At 46.1% G+C, this 16,883-nt stretch overlaps 2 protein-coding genes across 2 annotated transcripts in view; one reads left to right on the top strand and one right to left on the bottom strand.

Moving 5' to 3' along the window:
• The first annotated feature begins 10 nt into the window (after nucleotides 1-10).
• Nucleotides 11-1,655, top strand: LOC146595731 (uncharacterized). Its single transcript, XM_085305206.1, has 4 exons — nucleotides 11-222; nucleotides 438-555; nucleotides 773-876; nucleotides 1,058-1,655. The coding sequence occupies exons 1-4, from the start codon at nucleotides 183-185 to the stop codon at nucleotides 1,192-1,194; spliced, it is 399 nt and encodes a 132-aa protein (XP_085161332.1). The 5' UTR covers nucleotides 11-182; the 3' UTR covers nucleotides 1,195-1,655.
• Nucleotides 1,656-5,072: 3,417 nt separating this feature from the next.
• Nucleotides 5,073-16,883, bottom strand: part of OTUD3 (OTU deubiquitinase 3) — a 12,969-nt gene continuing 1,158 nt past the window's right edge. The window contains exons 2-10 of the mRNA XM_085305232.1: nucleotides 16,316-16,427; nucleotides 16,070-16,218; nucleotides 15,211-15,323; nucleotides 11,739-11,861; nucleotides 10,924-11,049; nucleotides 10,113-10,209; nucleotides 9,115-9,293; nucleotides 8,408-8,820; nucleotides 5,073-6,496 (exon numbers count right to left, since the gene is read on the bottom strand). Of these exons, the coding sequence (XP_085161358.1) occupies nucleotides 8,644-8,820; nucleotides 9,115-9,293; nucleotides 10,113-10,209; nucleotides 10,924-11,049; nucleotides 11,739-11,861; nucleotides 15,211-15,323; nucleotides 16,070-16,218; nucleotides 16,316-16,427 (1,076 nt within the window). The 3' untranslated portion in view covers nucleotides 5,073-6,496; nucleotides 8,408-8,643. The remainder of the gene's footprint in view (nucleotides 6,497-8,407; nucleotides 8,821-9,114; nucleotides 9,294-10,112; nucleotides 10,210-10,923; nucleotides 11,050-11,738; nucleotides 11,862-15,210; nucleotides 15,324-16,069; nucleotides 16,219-16,315; nucleotides 16,428-16,883) is intronic.

Consider the following 16,883-nt stretch of genomic DNA (forward strand, 5'->3'; position numbering starts at 1 on the left):
GGCCGCAGCCCACGGGAGAGGGTGGGAGAGGGCCGGGACGCGGGYGGTATAAAAGCGAGAGGGACCGCGGTGTAACTTCGGCACGGCGCGTCAAGTTAAGAGCCCGGCCGCCCCCCTCCGCCCCCGTCGAAGGAGCGGCGCCGCTCGGTCCGCCCGTCGCCTCCCTCCCCGCCGAGAGGAAGATGAGGGTCCTGCTGCCGCTGGCGGCGCTGCTCGCCTGCAGTAAGTGCGGCCGGGCCCCGMGCCGCCGTCGAGCCCGGGGAAAAACGAGGGGTGGGGGGGGACGGGGAGACCCTCGCCCACCCGGCAACGCGCCAAAACCACCCGCCGCTGCGGCGTCCCCGCCAGCGGCCGAGACCTCCCCTTGCAACCTGCAAATCTTGTTTTTTTTTTTTATTTTTATTTTTCTCCCTCTCCCCCCCTCCCCGACGCTGCAGGCGCCCTCCCGGCCGGCGGGAAGCTCCCGCAGTTCCCGCACACCTTCGCGCCGGCGCTCGAGGGAAGCACCGTGGCCAACCTGTCCGCTCACGGCTGCTCCACGGCTGCGACGGACCGGTACAGCCGGGGGGGCGGCCACGCGGGACCCCGGGGCAAAAGCCAAAAAGCAGAGAAAAGGCTGGGCTGGGGGCGAAGCGAAAAGAGGGAAGGGGCYGGAGGTGCCCGGGGTGGGGGGGTGACTGGGAGCAGCGGGGACACGAAGGGAGGCGCTGCCCGCGCTTCGCAGCCCGCCGGCGGGCGGTTTTATCGCGCCCCCCCCGCCTCGTCGCCGCAGGTGCTGCCTGCTTCGCGCCTGCTGCTACGCCAGGCTGGCCGCGCGCCGGTGCGACGTCCCCAGGGCCCAGCACGCCGTCGCCCGGGCCGGGGCCGCRGCTTGCCGTAAGTTCCCGCGCTCGCGGCGGCGGCAGCGGGGGAAGGAGGAATTCGGGGTGCCGGGGAGGTCGAAGCGCCCCACGCGGGGCCGGCCGGCGCGAAAAGCCGAACGCGAGCGGCAGTGGCGGCCGTCCGAGCCCGGCGCTGCTTTCCCCCCCCCCTCCCCTCCCCTTTCTGCTTCCCGCAGGCTCCCGGAGCGGGTGCGAGCGGGGCGCCTGCAGGTGCGAGAGGGTGGCCTGGCGGTGCCGGCTGCGCAGGCGGGTGCCGGCGCGGCCCCGCGCCTTCCGCTGCAGCAAGTGCAAGGCAGGAGTCCGGTGCTACTGAGGGCAAGCGCCTTTGCACCTGGCCGCAGGAGCGTTTCCCAGCTTCAGCGATCCTGCGCCTGGCTTTGTGGTTTTTTTCTTTTTTTTTTTTTTTTTTTTTTTCCCGTTTTTTTTTTTTTTTTTTTTTTTTTTTTTTTTCTGGTTTTTTCTTTTTTTTTTTTTTTTTGTGCTTCCGTGCAAGGACAACAAGCTGCGGCGTTGCACGCTGGATCCAAAGAGGGCCCGTTTGGAGGGGGAGAGCGACGCAGCTGCAGCGCTTCCACGGGGACGAAGGAGGGAGCGGCGGGCGGCTGCACCGCGGCGGCRGCCGGGCCGGGGTGGAAAGCAGCGGGAGGCTCTCGGTTCACTTCCCTTTCCCCCTGGCTCCAGTTCCCGAACGCAAACCGCAACACAAGCGCCTTTCGCTTTAGCTTCGTCGCAGATTCTCTTATTTCCCCTCAAAATAAAAACGGAGAATACAAAGCTCATCTGTGTGACGTGCTCGCCCTTGCTCGGAGCAGCAGCCCTGCTAACTAGGCTCCCTGCCGAAATTGCCAGATAAAACCCGAAAACGGGAGCTGAGCGAACGTCACCTCCGAAGCGCGCGAGGCRGTGACTTAGCCAGAGCGAGCGGCTCTCCCTGTCCGGGTTGGCACGCGGCGATTTATCGTGCCGCTGTSGCCCGCCGGCGGGTATCACCCCCCGTTCGCGGGAGAGGGAGACGTAGGCAGAGCCGAGTCCCGCGCAGCCCAGAGCCCGTTTCCCGCGCTCCGCAGGGGCCGTGCCTCTCCGAGGCTGCGAGGTTCGAGCAACCGAGGTCAACGGTGGCAGCAAACGTCCTCCAAATTAGCAATGTTTCCCCCTGGCTACAACCCAGGCCTCTGGCTCTGCAGTCCTCATCGCTTCGGAGTGGCGTTTGGTCCCGTGGGAGGTGAGCGGCTCCGGAGCAAGGAGGGCACAACCCCTTGCTGGGTGGGAACGAAGGATGGGATCCTCCCAGAGATGGGTCAGGTCAGGCAGGCGGGCACTGGCCTGCACTGAAACGGGCTCTTTCTGCTAAAATATTGGGCAAATTGGAACGATACCTGTGTGTTTTTCTGCCTGGATGTCGGAATGTTGGAGCTGGTTAATGGAAAGCTCAGAGCTGCTCAGCTGGCTCGGACGCTGCTCTCCGAGGAGAATGAACTGGGATGCAAAAGCAGCATCAGAATTGATGCACAGGGGAGAAAAGAAAAGATAACACCACGTAAATGTTCAAAATCTATTCATTTTTACCATCGTCCTACCCAGAGACCCCAAGAAGGGCCTTACTCTGCCGTCATGAGATATTTTGCTTATCCTTTGCAAAGAAAAACATCTTGCGAAACAGAGACAAAATCCACACGCTCCCAAGAGGTGGGCGGCCCGGGAGCGGACACCGGCCAGGGCTCTTATTTCCTATCCAGACGACTCGGAGAAGCCCCATTGCGAAACCCCCGTAAGGAGCCGTCACGGAGGGTCTTTGGCCCGGCGGCTCAGCCGGTTTACTAGGAGASACCTTATTCCTCGGAGAGAGAAACAAGGCGCTCTTCCGAGCGCAAGCGCCAAAAACCCCACCGTGAGCCACGCAGGGGGAAGAGGCTTTGCGGAGGCGCAGAGCCAAGCTCAAATTTTCTCACCGCCTCGCGGACCTCCAGACGAATCGCACCCCCSTTTCCTGCCTCAGTTTCCCCAGCCGTTGCAGGACTGTTTCCTCTCGCCAGGTTTCCCGGACGGGGCAGAAGCAAAGTACTAAAATGTCTGTAAGGGACCAGAGAGCTAATTAGAGCATCTCGTGAGCAAATGACATAATTATCCCCCCTCCTTAAAAAAAAAAAAAAAAAAAAAAAAAAAAACACTTTAATTCTATGCTAATAWTTTTTTTCCCTCTCTACCCTGTTGTTTTGCCTTATTTTGCTTCTGCATAAGGGTGAACCAGACGCCTCATGCAAGGGTCTGCAAGGATTATCCCGGCCTTTTTTTCCCCAATGAGACTCCGCGAGCGACCTGGCGAGGTGCAGTCGGGTGCTGACGGGTCCCCGGTAACCCAAAAGACGAGGGCGCAGCCCCATCAGCGCCACCCTACCTTTGGCCGCGGCCCATTTGGCGTCCTCTCCGCGTTGGCGAGTCACAGCTGCAGGATGCTTTGCGCCGGTAGCGTTTTCTCCCTGCCAAGGCAAAGAAATACGGGAACAGTGAGATACGGCACKGCCTTTTCCAACCGAGGTGCCAAAAAATTAATAAGGTTTACGCGACGATGCAATTTCTCTCTTTCCCCCCCCAAAAAGCTGTCCCTTAACTGAGCATTTTTAGGTGGCAGCAGCTCGCCCTGTGCCACCAGCGCCTGTGAGTCCTCAAACAGGGACATTTCTCCTGCCTTTGCAACCTCACCCGAGTCGTTTGCAGAAGAGAAACGGGAGGTTGATTCAAGGGAACTGGGACCTGCACTGCTCTCGTGCCCAGCCCGGTGGTCTCGGCTGCAGGAAATGCCTCATTCGGGCTGTGCAGCACCCAGAGCTGTTAATAATTGTAATATTTTCCCTRCTACTCCATGGGAAAGGGCAGGTGTCCTGCAGTAAGAAACCGCGTGAGACCAAAGYCCCTTTCTCAAGGATCAACCCCTTGAGATCCCCTCGCGTGGAGAAACTCCCTTCCTGGAGGTCCTTTAAGATTACGCGGCTGAGAAAGTGTGCTTTTCGCGGGGGGAATGAGGAAAAAGCGCTAGGAATGGGGCCCAGTAAATACCAGCTGGGATCAGGGCGAAGGTTAGAGCTAGGAGAGCTCCCAAAAGGCTGGACTTGCCCTTGGGTGGAGGCCAAATATTGACCTCACGCTCGCCAGAGGTGACCCACCCCAAAAAGACAACATCTGCTCTATCCTGCGTTGCAAACAAAACGAGGCAGCATCGCTAAACCTTAAGATTTTGGGAAGAAAAAGTACTATCCATACAAACAGTAACAGCAAGTTGAGCTAAGGCAGTGGAGCCCAAAGCAGCCCCCAGGCCTGGTTCTCCTCGGGGGCCAAGCCTGGAAGGAGAAGCATCATCTTAACTCCTGTCCCAGCTATTTTTCATTTCAGGACCCTGGGAGACCCCCTTTCCCGAGCTGGACCTGCAGTAAAGCAGCAGCATGCAGCTGCTGAAATGTTTTGCAATTCCCATGAACAACTTTAAGGGTAATAAAACAAAATAAAAAAGGAAAATAAAATTAAATAAAATTTTAAAAAAAGGCCGAGTGCTGCCTTCGAGATAGCTGCTCAGAGCAGAAAGGCTCTGGGGAGCTGGAGGCGACCCGCAGGCACAGCTTCCCTACCACAGACTTCGAGGAAAGAGCAATCCGACTGCAGTTAAAAATTGCCCTAAGGATATTTTCAGTTTTCCTTCAGTGCTAACAGCACTTTAATGTTTCCTTCCCCAGATGGGACACAGTCTGTACTCTGAGCAACATCTTTTAACTAAACTCCACTGCTTTTCTTGCTTCCTACAGTAAACGTGGTATCTTTTCTAAAAGGAAAATTGAGGGAATTTTTTGCAACCTGTTTCTCATGTCCGCTAAGGGTCCTTCAAGTTACAAACTTACCTAAGCTTCTCCTCAGTCAGAAACCACAATCATGACCATTTACAGAGCGAGCACGGCTAGAGCGAGCGCTAATTAAGGCTGTGCTGCCCTCTAAGGTTTCTGCATGCAAACAGGCTCCGCTCCGGCAGTGCGCGATCACACGGGACTTCAGCAGCAAGGCTATTCTATTTGTATACCACGGTGAAAGGTGCACACTGAGGATGGAGCGATTTCCCCCACCTTCAGCGAGGTTTAATAAAATAATAAAAAAAAATCCATGTTTTTAGTCCACAGCTCACCCAATACACAAAATCCAGTCTCACAGTTGAAGCAGCACATCTTTGCAGGCTTTATTGCACCAGGTATTCAAAAACACAAGATTTGGTTTGGTAACAGGAGCAGAGCCTCTGCCACGTGTTTCGAGGGGGGAGAGGATGAGTCTTGCACGGTTTCAACAGACTCCAAYAGTAAATGAAGGCACCTCCCAAGAGCACTGCTACAGATGCAGATACTACAGATGACATGACTTTATTTTGGCTATTCAGGCACTCCAGATGAGGTAAGGCTACTGTTTAAGAAAACAAATGAACCCGATGCCCTCCACGAATCAATAAGGTACACTAGAAAATATGAGCCCCTCCTGTACACAGGATGTCACGACAAGCTCTCACAAGCCGAAACTGCTCTTGGTCTAACAAGTGCCTGAAGGGAAGCAGCAGCCAAACTTTGCATTTTTCTGAATTGTCCTAGAAAGACGGCCTCAATTCCACCACACACTCATCTCGAGGCCAGCGGTGATCCCACCAGTCCAGCAGCAACATAATCTTGGTCTTCACCCAGTCACCCACCCGAGATGTGCAAAGATGCAAGCTAAAACACTTCACAAGCCGTCATCCTTCTCAAGCAGTCCCAGCGTATCCCAAAACCGAGCCGGCTGAAGTTCATGCAAAACGCTCAACTTGGTTAGGTCCACTTAAGATTGTCGAGCAGTATTTGAGATGCAGCTAGAAACAAACAGCAATCTATTCTCAAACAAATACCAAGGAACATGCGGAGTTTATTATCCTATAACCACATATTATGAAGCACAGTTAGCTCCACTGAAGAGCAGGCAGAAGCAACAAAGGAGTGAATCATGAATTTGGGTCTCTTCTTTCTTTCCTCCCTTTGCCCTGCAAGGAAAATTTACAATCCRTTTACAAAGCAGACTCCTTGCATAAAAATGAGTTCCCTGAAGAAGCCTGCATAAAGACTCACTAGAAAAAAAAATATACATCATAACGGTTGGTGAAAATACCAGTGATAATGCCAGTGCCTAAAGGGAAAAAAATCTAAAGCGGACCAAATGAAAGTTTAACATCTTCAGAAACAAAAAAAAGTTTTTTTTTTTTTTTTTTTTTGCAAGTACAAAGCCATCCTTACAAAAATCAAGAGTACCTGATTGGTCTAACACGACAGCGCAGCACATTAACAGTTTGTTTTAATCAAATTACACTTGGAGATTAAATCATTTTCAACTACATTTGCTTATAGGTTCAGAGGCCATGAGCTCAAAGGTCAACCTCTCTCCCCTATTAAAGTTGTGGTGTCATCGCAGACCTGCTCATTTATCCTGGTCATGGAGGAAGTTAGCTTTTGCAGGTCCCTTCGTGCCTACAGTAGAAGCTCAGCCTCTTGTCTGCTGGCTATAGGACAGCTCCCCTTCACAGCTATCCAGGCTTGAAGCAACCAATAATCCTTTCATCAGCTCTGGCTCAAGAAGGAAAAAAAAAAAGCGCAAATTGTTAAGATCAAACATCTTATTCCTAGCACACAACTRCAAACTCACACTGTCACTTCAATTTATGCACGCTCGTCACCTGCAGCGAGACAAAGGTGATGCATCCACCTGGAGTACCTGGCTGTGCCCGCTGCCTTTAACACTCGCCACACTGTTTAAGTGACTTGTACTTCCTCCCAGTTACAGCTATGACTTCCCATTCTTCCTGCTACTGTAGAAGTTAGTCTTGGGAAAAATAATTCCAGGAAATAACAGCCCTAACAGTAGGCCATCTAAAGACWGGCAGAAAATGGAAATTACCAAAGTCGTTTTTCACTTTAAGAACAGCACTGTGAATTCAACACTCATCCATATTCTCTCGACCTACCAAATACTGCTCATATTCCCCTCAACAGCAATTACTCATGGTTACCACTAGCACTTAAAGCAGCATATAATACACTTCATCTGCCAGACATGATATCCCACCATAAAGTATAAGAGCTGCTTTGTACTGCTTTGATTTCCACCAAGCTTAATGTAGGAACTAAAGTGTTTTTTTTTTCCAGCATTCAAGCCTGCTCTTCTCCTATACCACCCAGTACTTAAAGCAGAGTTCCTTTCTTTTTATGCTCCGTATTTTATTCAAATGCTCCTGATAACTGGGGCATGGGATAGAGAGTACTAGCTCAGATCWTGTCTTGGCAGTTCAATCAAAGTAGTTTATACTTCAGTGCCGATTTGGAAACTCCAAAGACAAAGATTTTTTTTCAAAAGCAACTTCCCCTCACACTGAAAAATTCTATTTAGTCTCTGTCTTGGCAGATGAGATGTCTCCTGTTTTCTATTGTACGAGTGTGTGTGCACACACGTGCTTTCTTAAAGCTTAGTGTTTGATATAAGTCCAAAAACYTGAGTGAAGCTGAAACACTGCAAGCCATAAAGGCTAGGGCCAAATCCCTCTATTCGTACGCTTTAGTCCAAATTCCCAAACCTATAGTGGAAAGCACCACAGGATTCAAGCTGYGTATTCTATGGCACTTGGTAATGTTACTGAAGAGGAATTTAAGATGAAAAAATCCTACCCTGGAAAAAGCTTGATTTGTTAAGAGTGAAGTAGGCAGGATTCCCAGCAATTCCTGCTACTTGGAAGCTTGTTCCCAGGACTTTTGATCCATTGGCTACAATAATTTCATTTGGAGACTAACGGCTTGGACTTTAGCCCTAAAGCTCCAGAATAAGACAACAGAGATGAGATTCCAGATGTCCAAGTAACAGCACATTTTGACTGCACTCAACAGAAATCTCACACTTGCTCAGGTCATATTTTACTACCTCATTGCACTTCACCAGGTTGGATCAATCAGTCCTGCAGTCTGAAGAGCCCAYTGAGTCTTCTCCTCACCCCGCACAGCAAGAGGAAAACATCAGAAGGACCCAACAGCAAGCAAACGAGTCCTCTCAAAACTTATGCAAGAAGCAAGCTTGGACTCTACAATGCCATTTTCCTTTCAGGTATTAATCATTTCAGAAACAGACAGCATACAGCTGAGTGCAACAAAGGCAAGAGCAATTCTGGTTAGATTAAAGCTTGTCACTAGGCTCTCGGGTAGGAAAGAAAAGTCTTACATATGATAACACTGTTAGCTGACATTTAAGCTCTGGAAAGGGTGCTGGGATTTTGTTCCCGTACTTTCTAACTTTAAATAGGAAAAAAAAAAAAAAAAAAAAAAAAAAGGAGTTCCTGAGTTGAGAACTATTAACGCTGTCCTTGACAGTAAGGTAAGATAAAGTTCCTGCAGATTTAACCTGAAGTAAAAACTCACTATAAAAGAAATCTAAGTATCTCAAGTGATCTCAAAGTAAAACTCACACCACTGTGAGGAAAAAGATTATCTCACCTTCATCTAAGTCCAAAATAATAAATAAGTCTCTACTTTGTTCATTTCAAACTCTTTTCATACATCAGCTGATGCAGTATTACCAAATAATTACTCTTCCTGCAACTGGAGAAGCAGAAAGTTAGTGCATGCTTGGAGATTAAGATAACAGCTGCTTGGAAATTTGTTCTGAAGAGGAATTTTGTCTTCATTAGTTTTATTTGCTTTCTGCTCTAGAGCACTCAGAACACATTCATTCATATGTTTACTGCCGCCAGGGCCTTCACCAGGGTAACTTGGGTATCTGAGTCCGTCTCCTTCCTGTTACTATCTGCACAGTTAGTCTTGTTGGCCAGGACCTTTTGTCGGTGCCTTTCTTCCTGTCGCTTCTTCTTCTCTAACCGCTGTTGCTCTTTCTTTTGTTTTTTAGATACCTGAAAGAGAAGGATGAAAACACAGCTGAAAACACWCATTTTCTGCTCAGTTGAGGAAAAACAGCACACTGGAAGGCAGACAAGCAGCTGCCTTAACACTTTAATCCAAACTATTTATCAGGACTATGTTTTCTCACTTCAGGAAAAATGTCATGTGTCACTAACTTAGTTTCTATTAGAGAAAAATCACAGCCATATGAGCRAAATTTAATAAGCTGAAGCTTTCTAATTCAAAGGAGAAAGCAGGTGCTGAGGATCAACATCCAAATTGCTCCCAAGCCACCCTTCACATACCTTTGTGTTCTTGCCAGCTCGATTCTCTTCATCACATCTAGCCTGTCCTTTGTTTCCTATTTTATCACGATGCAAACTCTGATTTCCAAAGATTCTTGAGCCACTTCCATTTTCTTCGCACAAAGCTGAGCTGCACAATTTCTGATCTGTGTCCTGGGAATCACACTCCTCTTCAGTACCTACCAACAAGCAGATATTTTTCTCATTTTTCTCAGATGCACTACCTAGAAGCTGGCCAGCTCCTTCTTGTATACTTTCTGTAAGTTTTTGGGGTATGTGTGTTGGGGGGAGGGAAGACAGGAGTTTGAATACTTTTTAAAAAAAATAATAAAATGAATAGTCACAGTTCAGTAGGCACTTTGGTGTGCTCCAGCTAAATAGGACAACATATTCTTCATCTGCTGAAATTCAGGAAGGGGATGCTCCACACAAAATTCCAGTGGTATTATTTTTCAGAAGCTACAATACATAGCTCCACTAACATTTGTGCTCCACTTCACAAGATAACATATCACAGGAAAAGCCAGATCTTCTAGTGCTTGAGAACTAGGCTAAACCTGATAAAGTTCTCCAAGAGCAAGAGCAGATTTAGACTAGCTTACATTCTGAGTTGGTTCATAAACCTGAAAGTAAAGTTACCTGAAGGGGGGAACCACTAAACAGCTCAAGAAATTAGTAATCTAATTCAGATTCTTTCAAGACTTTACAGCAGAATAAATCCAAGAGAAGTCAGAAAAAGATCTGTTCAATAACATGTAAGAACTCATCTGAGTGTCTTGCACAGTCCCAGGTCAGTCTCAAAACTGGCAAACCAAAAGCCTCTGCAGATGCACAAAATCTTCCCTCACTAATAACCCTCTTGAACACAAAAAGGCTGAGGGGGCAGCAGAACTAACAGCAAGCCCCTGTTTAACTGCTTTCTTTTTACACTGAACACCAGCCGCTAGCCTTAGACAACCTTCTTCTAAAACACCAGGGTACAAACTCCAGGTACTTACTGATTCTTTCCACTTTATTCACCTGAAGGATGGCAAATATTGCTGATTCAACATTGTAGTTTTCCACTTCCAAAACCTGGTTTATTAAGTCAATGTCCTGTCCACAGGAAGAGAAAGAGATAACACATTGAAGGGACTTGAAACTACTGACACAGACATTCACTCAAAAGCCACATGCACCACTCAGAGGGTGGTGGTGTCTGTTTTCATAATCTCTGAATGAGCCCATGCTACATTTTTCAAGACAACAAGGGAAAAGGCATTAAAATCTTGAAGATAACAGGAAAAAAAAAAGTTCTGATCAAAGCTAAAAACTCCAGTAACTCACAAGGGATTGTGTTTGAAGCAGACAAACCAGTTTCTTCAGAATATCAGATACCCCTTACACGTATGTCATGCTGTTTCAGTGTAATGGTTCCAACTCTTGACCCTTCCTGTTCTATGCATTTGCACAGTGCAAGCAAYGATCTGCAGGAACACCATAGACTATAACTATCTAGCAACAACAGCTGAAATCTGCAGAGTAACAAGTCATTTCGGACGCTCAGCTGCAGACAGCCACAGATGAATCATATTTTACAGAACTTGCTTTAGTTTTTTTTTGGAAAGATTTCAAGACAAACCCGCCAAAGCTATTAGGTACTCAGAGTATTTCATCTGCATTTTAGGGTTGGATCGAGGATTAAATGCATCCTAATTTGTGGCTGCAGTACGGCAGTTGCCCAAGATTAAAACTTTAATTACTCCCACGGCTCCTGTCATGTATCAAGAAGCTTTGAATGTCAAGCGTAAAAGGTTACTCCATACTGACCAAACATCCAGTTGCATTACACACTTTCTGTGCAGCATCTTCCATTTCATCTTCAATTTCATCTTCAGATTCACCCTTGTGTGGCTTCATTTCCTCTTCCTTCTTTGAATTATTCTTGCAAAGCATCTGCAAAAAACGTAGCGCCAAGCAGATCTCAGAAGCATGCTGTCATTTCATCAGATGTAACAAAAATCTGTCATCACTATAAATTTAATCATTATGGCACACCTTTCTCAAAAATACCCTGTATCAGTCTCTTTGACATCGTGCAACTTTCAACATCACTGACACCATTTCTCGTAACTCATCAAATTCACTACAAGATCATGCATAGCAATAGACAGTCACTGGCTTCTTAAATACTCGTATTATTACAATACTATACACGATACAGTTGTGCGCAGAAAACCTCAAGGACTGCACAGCTTAATCCTTTACAGGGGAAAAAAAACAAAAAGAGAGAGAGAGAGATGAAGATGACTATTGTATAAAGCTGTTGCATTTCTAGCTCCATCCTCCCTGCCTTCTGTTTTAGGCATTTTTGCAGCTGAGGTACTTGAGTATGTGACTTAATTGGGATTACTTCAAGACTTCCACAGCCCTCATCACTGCACTTTTGGGATTGATTTCCAGCCCAATATTTTAAGCACTTCACAATAGTAATTTTATTAACCAGGGTTTTTTTTTCTATTCCCAGCATGACAGCAGAACCAAACTCTTCTCTGACTTTCAATGAGAATGACAAATTGTATCAACCAGAAACATTCATCTATTTTTCACCTACGCATGACTCGGGTCATTCTGCCACAACCAACCTCCATCCGAAGATAAGCTGGAGCTTCGGAATCATCATTTATCCTCCTCACGCTGTCGTAGTGTTCTCCATACCGATAGGCAATATGTAATTCCCTTGCATTGCTTTTGTCTGTGCCTCGAATCTAAATGAAACAAAACTCCAAATCCTCATTTGTCATTTATTAACTTTGGCATCACATTTTAAAAAGTACTTAATTTYTGAAGCAGTGATAAACACTGCACTAGGAAGCAACATGCATAGCTACTGGAGCATATTTAAACAGAAAATGTTGACTCCATAATCCAGATGTGCCTATAATAACAATATGACTTCTATTTCAAAGTTAATGCTTGAAAACCTGATAATCAGCTTTGGTCAGTTACATCATTACAAACAAAACAGTATGAAAATATTTATTTTCAGAGGAAAGCTCAAAATTATTTTCTAAGTTTCTCCTGGAGGTGGTCCAGTTTTCTGATAATCTTCTCCAGCTCCAACTTCCATTCAACATAAAAAGTGTTTTCCCCTCAAATGCGATGAAAAATAATCGAGTCAATTCAAGTCACGAACACACTGGAAACAGCCGTCTAAATCAAATTTCAGTCCGCAGTTGTGAAAAGACAGTATTTTAACAGTTAGCATTTTAAGTGGATATGTTTGGTTTTTAAAGACAGACCAACACTAAGTCAAAACACAAAAATTAACTCCACTCAGGAGCACTGTTAGCAGCCAGAAGTTCCTCTGCTTTGTCAGCACCAGGTATAGGAATTTCTGTACAAAATTGCTGCCCTGGGTATTACCTGTACAACTGCAAAAATAATTCCTATCCTGACTATCATTCTCTTAAACTATTAGATAAAAGCTACGCAACATACCGAGTCTTGTTAGGAATGCAGAAAATTACACCATATCTGTAAACTGCCTTTGCTTACCTGTCAAGCCAGAGTTCAAAGATCCGAGACCTTTGCTGGAGAAGAAGCCAGCAAGCAAACCATAAGAAATGCTTGCTTCGGGGCTCCAGAATTTCCCAATCCCTATAGGTCTCCGAATCAGCTTTTCCTAACTTACAGAATTTACACCAAGTTACCTTTCAACTGCACCTGCAGTTTATACTTTACCTTAACGACTTCAGATTTCACAACAGATTTTTCTCCATTCATYTATTTTATACTTGTTCACCTTTAAGTTCCAACGCAACACTCGGTTGTATTTAAGTCCTGCCTTTTACCCTATTAAGTTATTCAACATGTCAGATTTGAGTAAGAYTCATTTTTAACACTGTTCGTTTGTCAGATCCTAGATAGGTATCTAGTAACTCCTGAAAATCTTGAAAGATTATTCTGAAAATTAACCAATTTCTTCAGCTCTTTAGCAAAGTCTCTCTTTGTATGCACTCCCCACTGTACACGTGGACAGTAAACAAATGTTAGGTGAAGGAAAAAARCAACAATACTGAAGAAAGTTAGCAGTTATCCAAAGGGCCAGTAAAAATCATTACATCTGTGCTATTTCRTGGCTCTACATTTGCAGTCACTATCGGGAAAAAGTAAAGGGTTTTTAAAACCCTAAGAAGTCAGTCAAGATGTCCACCTCCAATAAGCTCTTGATTAGGCCAGCCTGAGAAACAGCTGAAGGCCCTGAGCATTTATCCTGTTCACATTTTTCCAGCTTGGCTGCAGTGTGTGAAAACAGTTCTCTTAAAATTAAAGGGTAATTCACCATCTGCTTTAGAGTTGAGACCAAAGGCAAGATTCACACTATCTGCTTTAAGTATCTTGCTGGATTACCTCTCTGGAAACGCTCTCCTTGTAACCTAATCTTTCCAAAATTTTGCCAGAGCTCCAGAGCAGAGAGAAAAAAAGACTTGGAGAAGTATGGAATATTAAGAAATATATTAAGGTTAATGTCAAGAGAAAGCGTGCCCTGGGTTGGTTGAGTCTGGAAACTCGCTTAGGTTGGCATCATGCTGTGATCCCTCACGTATTCCAATGCCCTGATGTATCTTCCATGCAGGGAGGAGACTTACAATAGGTACCGTTATTAACAGCTCTCTACTCGTGCCACTTTGAAGTGTGCAAGACAATCTTACGGTAAAACCGTCGTTATGATACTAAAAAGAAATCAGGGAAAAGGACACCAGCCAGAGATTGCCCACACTACTGGTATTCTGACATACCTACATAATCATCAGCTGACTTGATTCCCAGGGCTATTAATGCCTTTTTCTGACAAGATTACGTGATGGATCACTTGTTCCAGTCTCCTGCTGTAAGAGGAAACCATATCAGTCTTTCATAAACTGATTCAGGCATCTGAAACACCAAACCTCATCACAAACTCAGTATTTACAATTCTAGATAGGCCAATGATTGTTGGGGGGGGGGAAGTTGAAGATTTTTGAGGGGACATATGAAATATCAATAAGGGTTAAGTACATGGACATAAGCACCAGACTCAAAACAGTAACRAAACATGAACAGCACCTCCATGAACTCCAGCAGGGTCGTCTCACCTCTACGTACTCTCCCAAGTCAAGCAGTTGAGTATTCCTGCTGATTTGTATCATGGCCATCAGGCACGCTTTTCTTTTTTAAATATGCAAGTTAAAATCTCTTTCCTCCAACGGCTGCCATATAAAGTTTAAACTTCTTCTGGTTCAGGAATCCATCTAACCCTATTTCAAATGCATTTAAGACACTATTGACAGCTTTCATCTTATCTTTTCTTCATCTCCCTGCTTAATCTATACACCTCATTAGTGCTCTCTCTAAACTGGAGCCAGCCCCTAAATTCACTACTAYTATCACTAAAAAAATGTCAAGAAATCATCTTGGCTTGAATGTAGGGTCTCACTTGCTGAATAAAACAGGCAAATTGAGTGTGGATCCACTACAGGAAAATGACAACAGAAAAAGAGGAGGGACACGACAGATCATGGTTTCCTCTTCCAGCAGGGGACCGCAACAAACATCAATCTACTTTCATAAACTGATTAAAAACCACCTTAAGGCTTTGAAACTTCCCCCTTCTTTTTTGCCCATTCCAGAACCTCATTTCTCCAGCTGTTAGAAACCATTTCACTTTCATTCCGAATTTAACACAGAACAGATGGCACTTCATTCCACCACACTGCAGGAGCTGCCCTGCTATACCTTCACTTTCAAGTTTCCTGAAATTTGTTATCATTCAAGTTTCCTTAAGTCTAGCTCAAATTTCTGTGAAAACAGACACCTTGCGTGGCGTCTGATCCTCAGGAGACAGAAACATGACTGAAACTAGTAGCTTAAAAGCAGAGTTCTCTCTCCATATACTCATACGTCCTGCACTCATTGTATCATTTCGCTTCTCTCCTCCTAGCTGAAGTCTTGAGAACTTTATTTCCAGGCTGAAAAAAGCAAGCACAACTCAACACCACACCAAGTAACTATGGCTATCATCAGTGTACCCATCAGGTAAAAATCAGACCAAAATACAGAAGTTTTGCTTCTCACCTGCCACAGTGGAGCATTAGGCTGATGAATAACCACATTCATTTGATGGTTCCTTGCAAATGCCACAATAGCATCATTGCCAGCAAAGGTACCAGGCTTTGCCAAATTCGTAACTAAAGAAAAAAAAAAGGAAAAATTAAGAGTTGGAAACTTAGCTTCTGACACCTCCTAAAGCACTRGAGAAATAGTCAGTAACAATTTCAACACTAGCCCAAGAAATTCTGTAAAGAGAACCCCAACTGCAAAAGAGCAACTGTTGAGGCAAGRATTTGGCAATGACAGAAATTAATGAATCTTAAATGACCACARAAAGCTCTACATTACATGGTATATTCTTAGATTACGCAAGGCCCCCAACTCTGTGTTAGCTCTGAAAAAAAGAATGTCATGAATTAAATGACCAAAACACTTTTAAGCATCATCTACATACTACTCGGCACATCCTCAGAACTGTTAGAACAAGGTCTGTATTAGTCTCTGCTTTGGATCTTTCCCTGGCTTAACACTGTAGAAAGTATCAAAAGTCAAGGAGAAACCCRTGGAAATCAGCCATTCAACACTCACCAGCATTCAAGAGGAGCTAGACACTTAATTTAATCAAATTCCTTTAGAAAATACCATTTTGTAGTCTTTGCTTTCTTCTTTCCTCTGCCAAGTTCCTCCTAAACTTAAAAAAGTTCCTAGGCAAATTCAATAGCTCATTTTCCTAAAGAAACCAAACAAACTACTGTGTCTAAAAACTAGAGAGCTCTTCTAGAATACTTCTGGGATGAGAAGCAATGTCGTAAGAAGGTACCCAAATGAAATGTAAAGGGATATTGTGCAATATTATTACATTAGGGTCTTATGGAGACTGTACCATGTTTCTCAAAGGGAACATCATCCTCCACAAAAGGCTCAAAATCCTCCCGCTGCTTTATCATGTAATCCACCGTCTCCTGGCGATGTTTAAGGTGGTTCCGCGAATGCCCCTCAAGCTGATCACCGAGGGCCCGAAACAAACAATTGCTACCAAAACAGAAATTGCAAGTTAGCATGTGTGAAAGGTGGCTAACAGAGAACCCCAGAGCAACCACCCCGAAGGAGGAGCAGAAAGAATACAGACCGGGCACCAGAAGCTTCCCCCCAGCACAATCCTGTATTGATACCAACGAAAWGGGCTGCAGCTGCTTCCTCATCAAAAACCCAGACTGGAAGCAGCGTCTGGCCAGCGTTAACTGGCCAGAAAAAGAAATGAGCTACATTCCTTCCGCCCACAAAGTCAACAAGGACATGGATGTGCAGTACCACCTACTCCCCGTACTTAGACTGGCTGCCAAAATCAGAATTGGTAACGGGAGTGTAAAATTTTGAGTGAAAGCAGAACCGTACCCTACACGGCAGGCCGAGAGCACCAGCAGCACAAGGCCCGACCAGCCCAAACTGCGACAAGCCTCATGACRGCACCACAACGGGCAACCCAACGATTCTCCGCGCCATTCCCCGGGGGCCGCCTCTCCAGCCCCCGTGTCTCCCGGTGCTTACGGCGCTCCCCGTGCCCCACACCACCAGGGTGGCCCCCACGCCCGTGGGGACCGGTCTGGGCGCCCCCCCTCCCCCCCCCGGACACAGGCCCCGCACTGCCGGGGGGGGGGCTCGGAGGCGCCGGCGAGCCGCGACGCGGCGCTCACCCG

The sequence above is a fragment of the Rhea americana genome, unplaced genomic scaffold (assembly GCF_003343005.1).
Source record: "Rhea americana isolate MKP2758 unplaced genomic scaffold, rheAme1 scaffold_217, whole genome shotgun sequence".
Taxonomy (NCBI): domain Eukaryota; kingdom Metazoa; phylum Chordata; class Aves; order Rheiformes; family Rheidae; genus Rhea; species Rhea americana.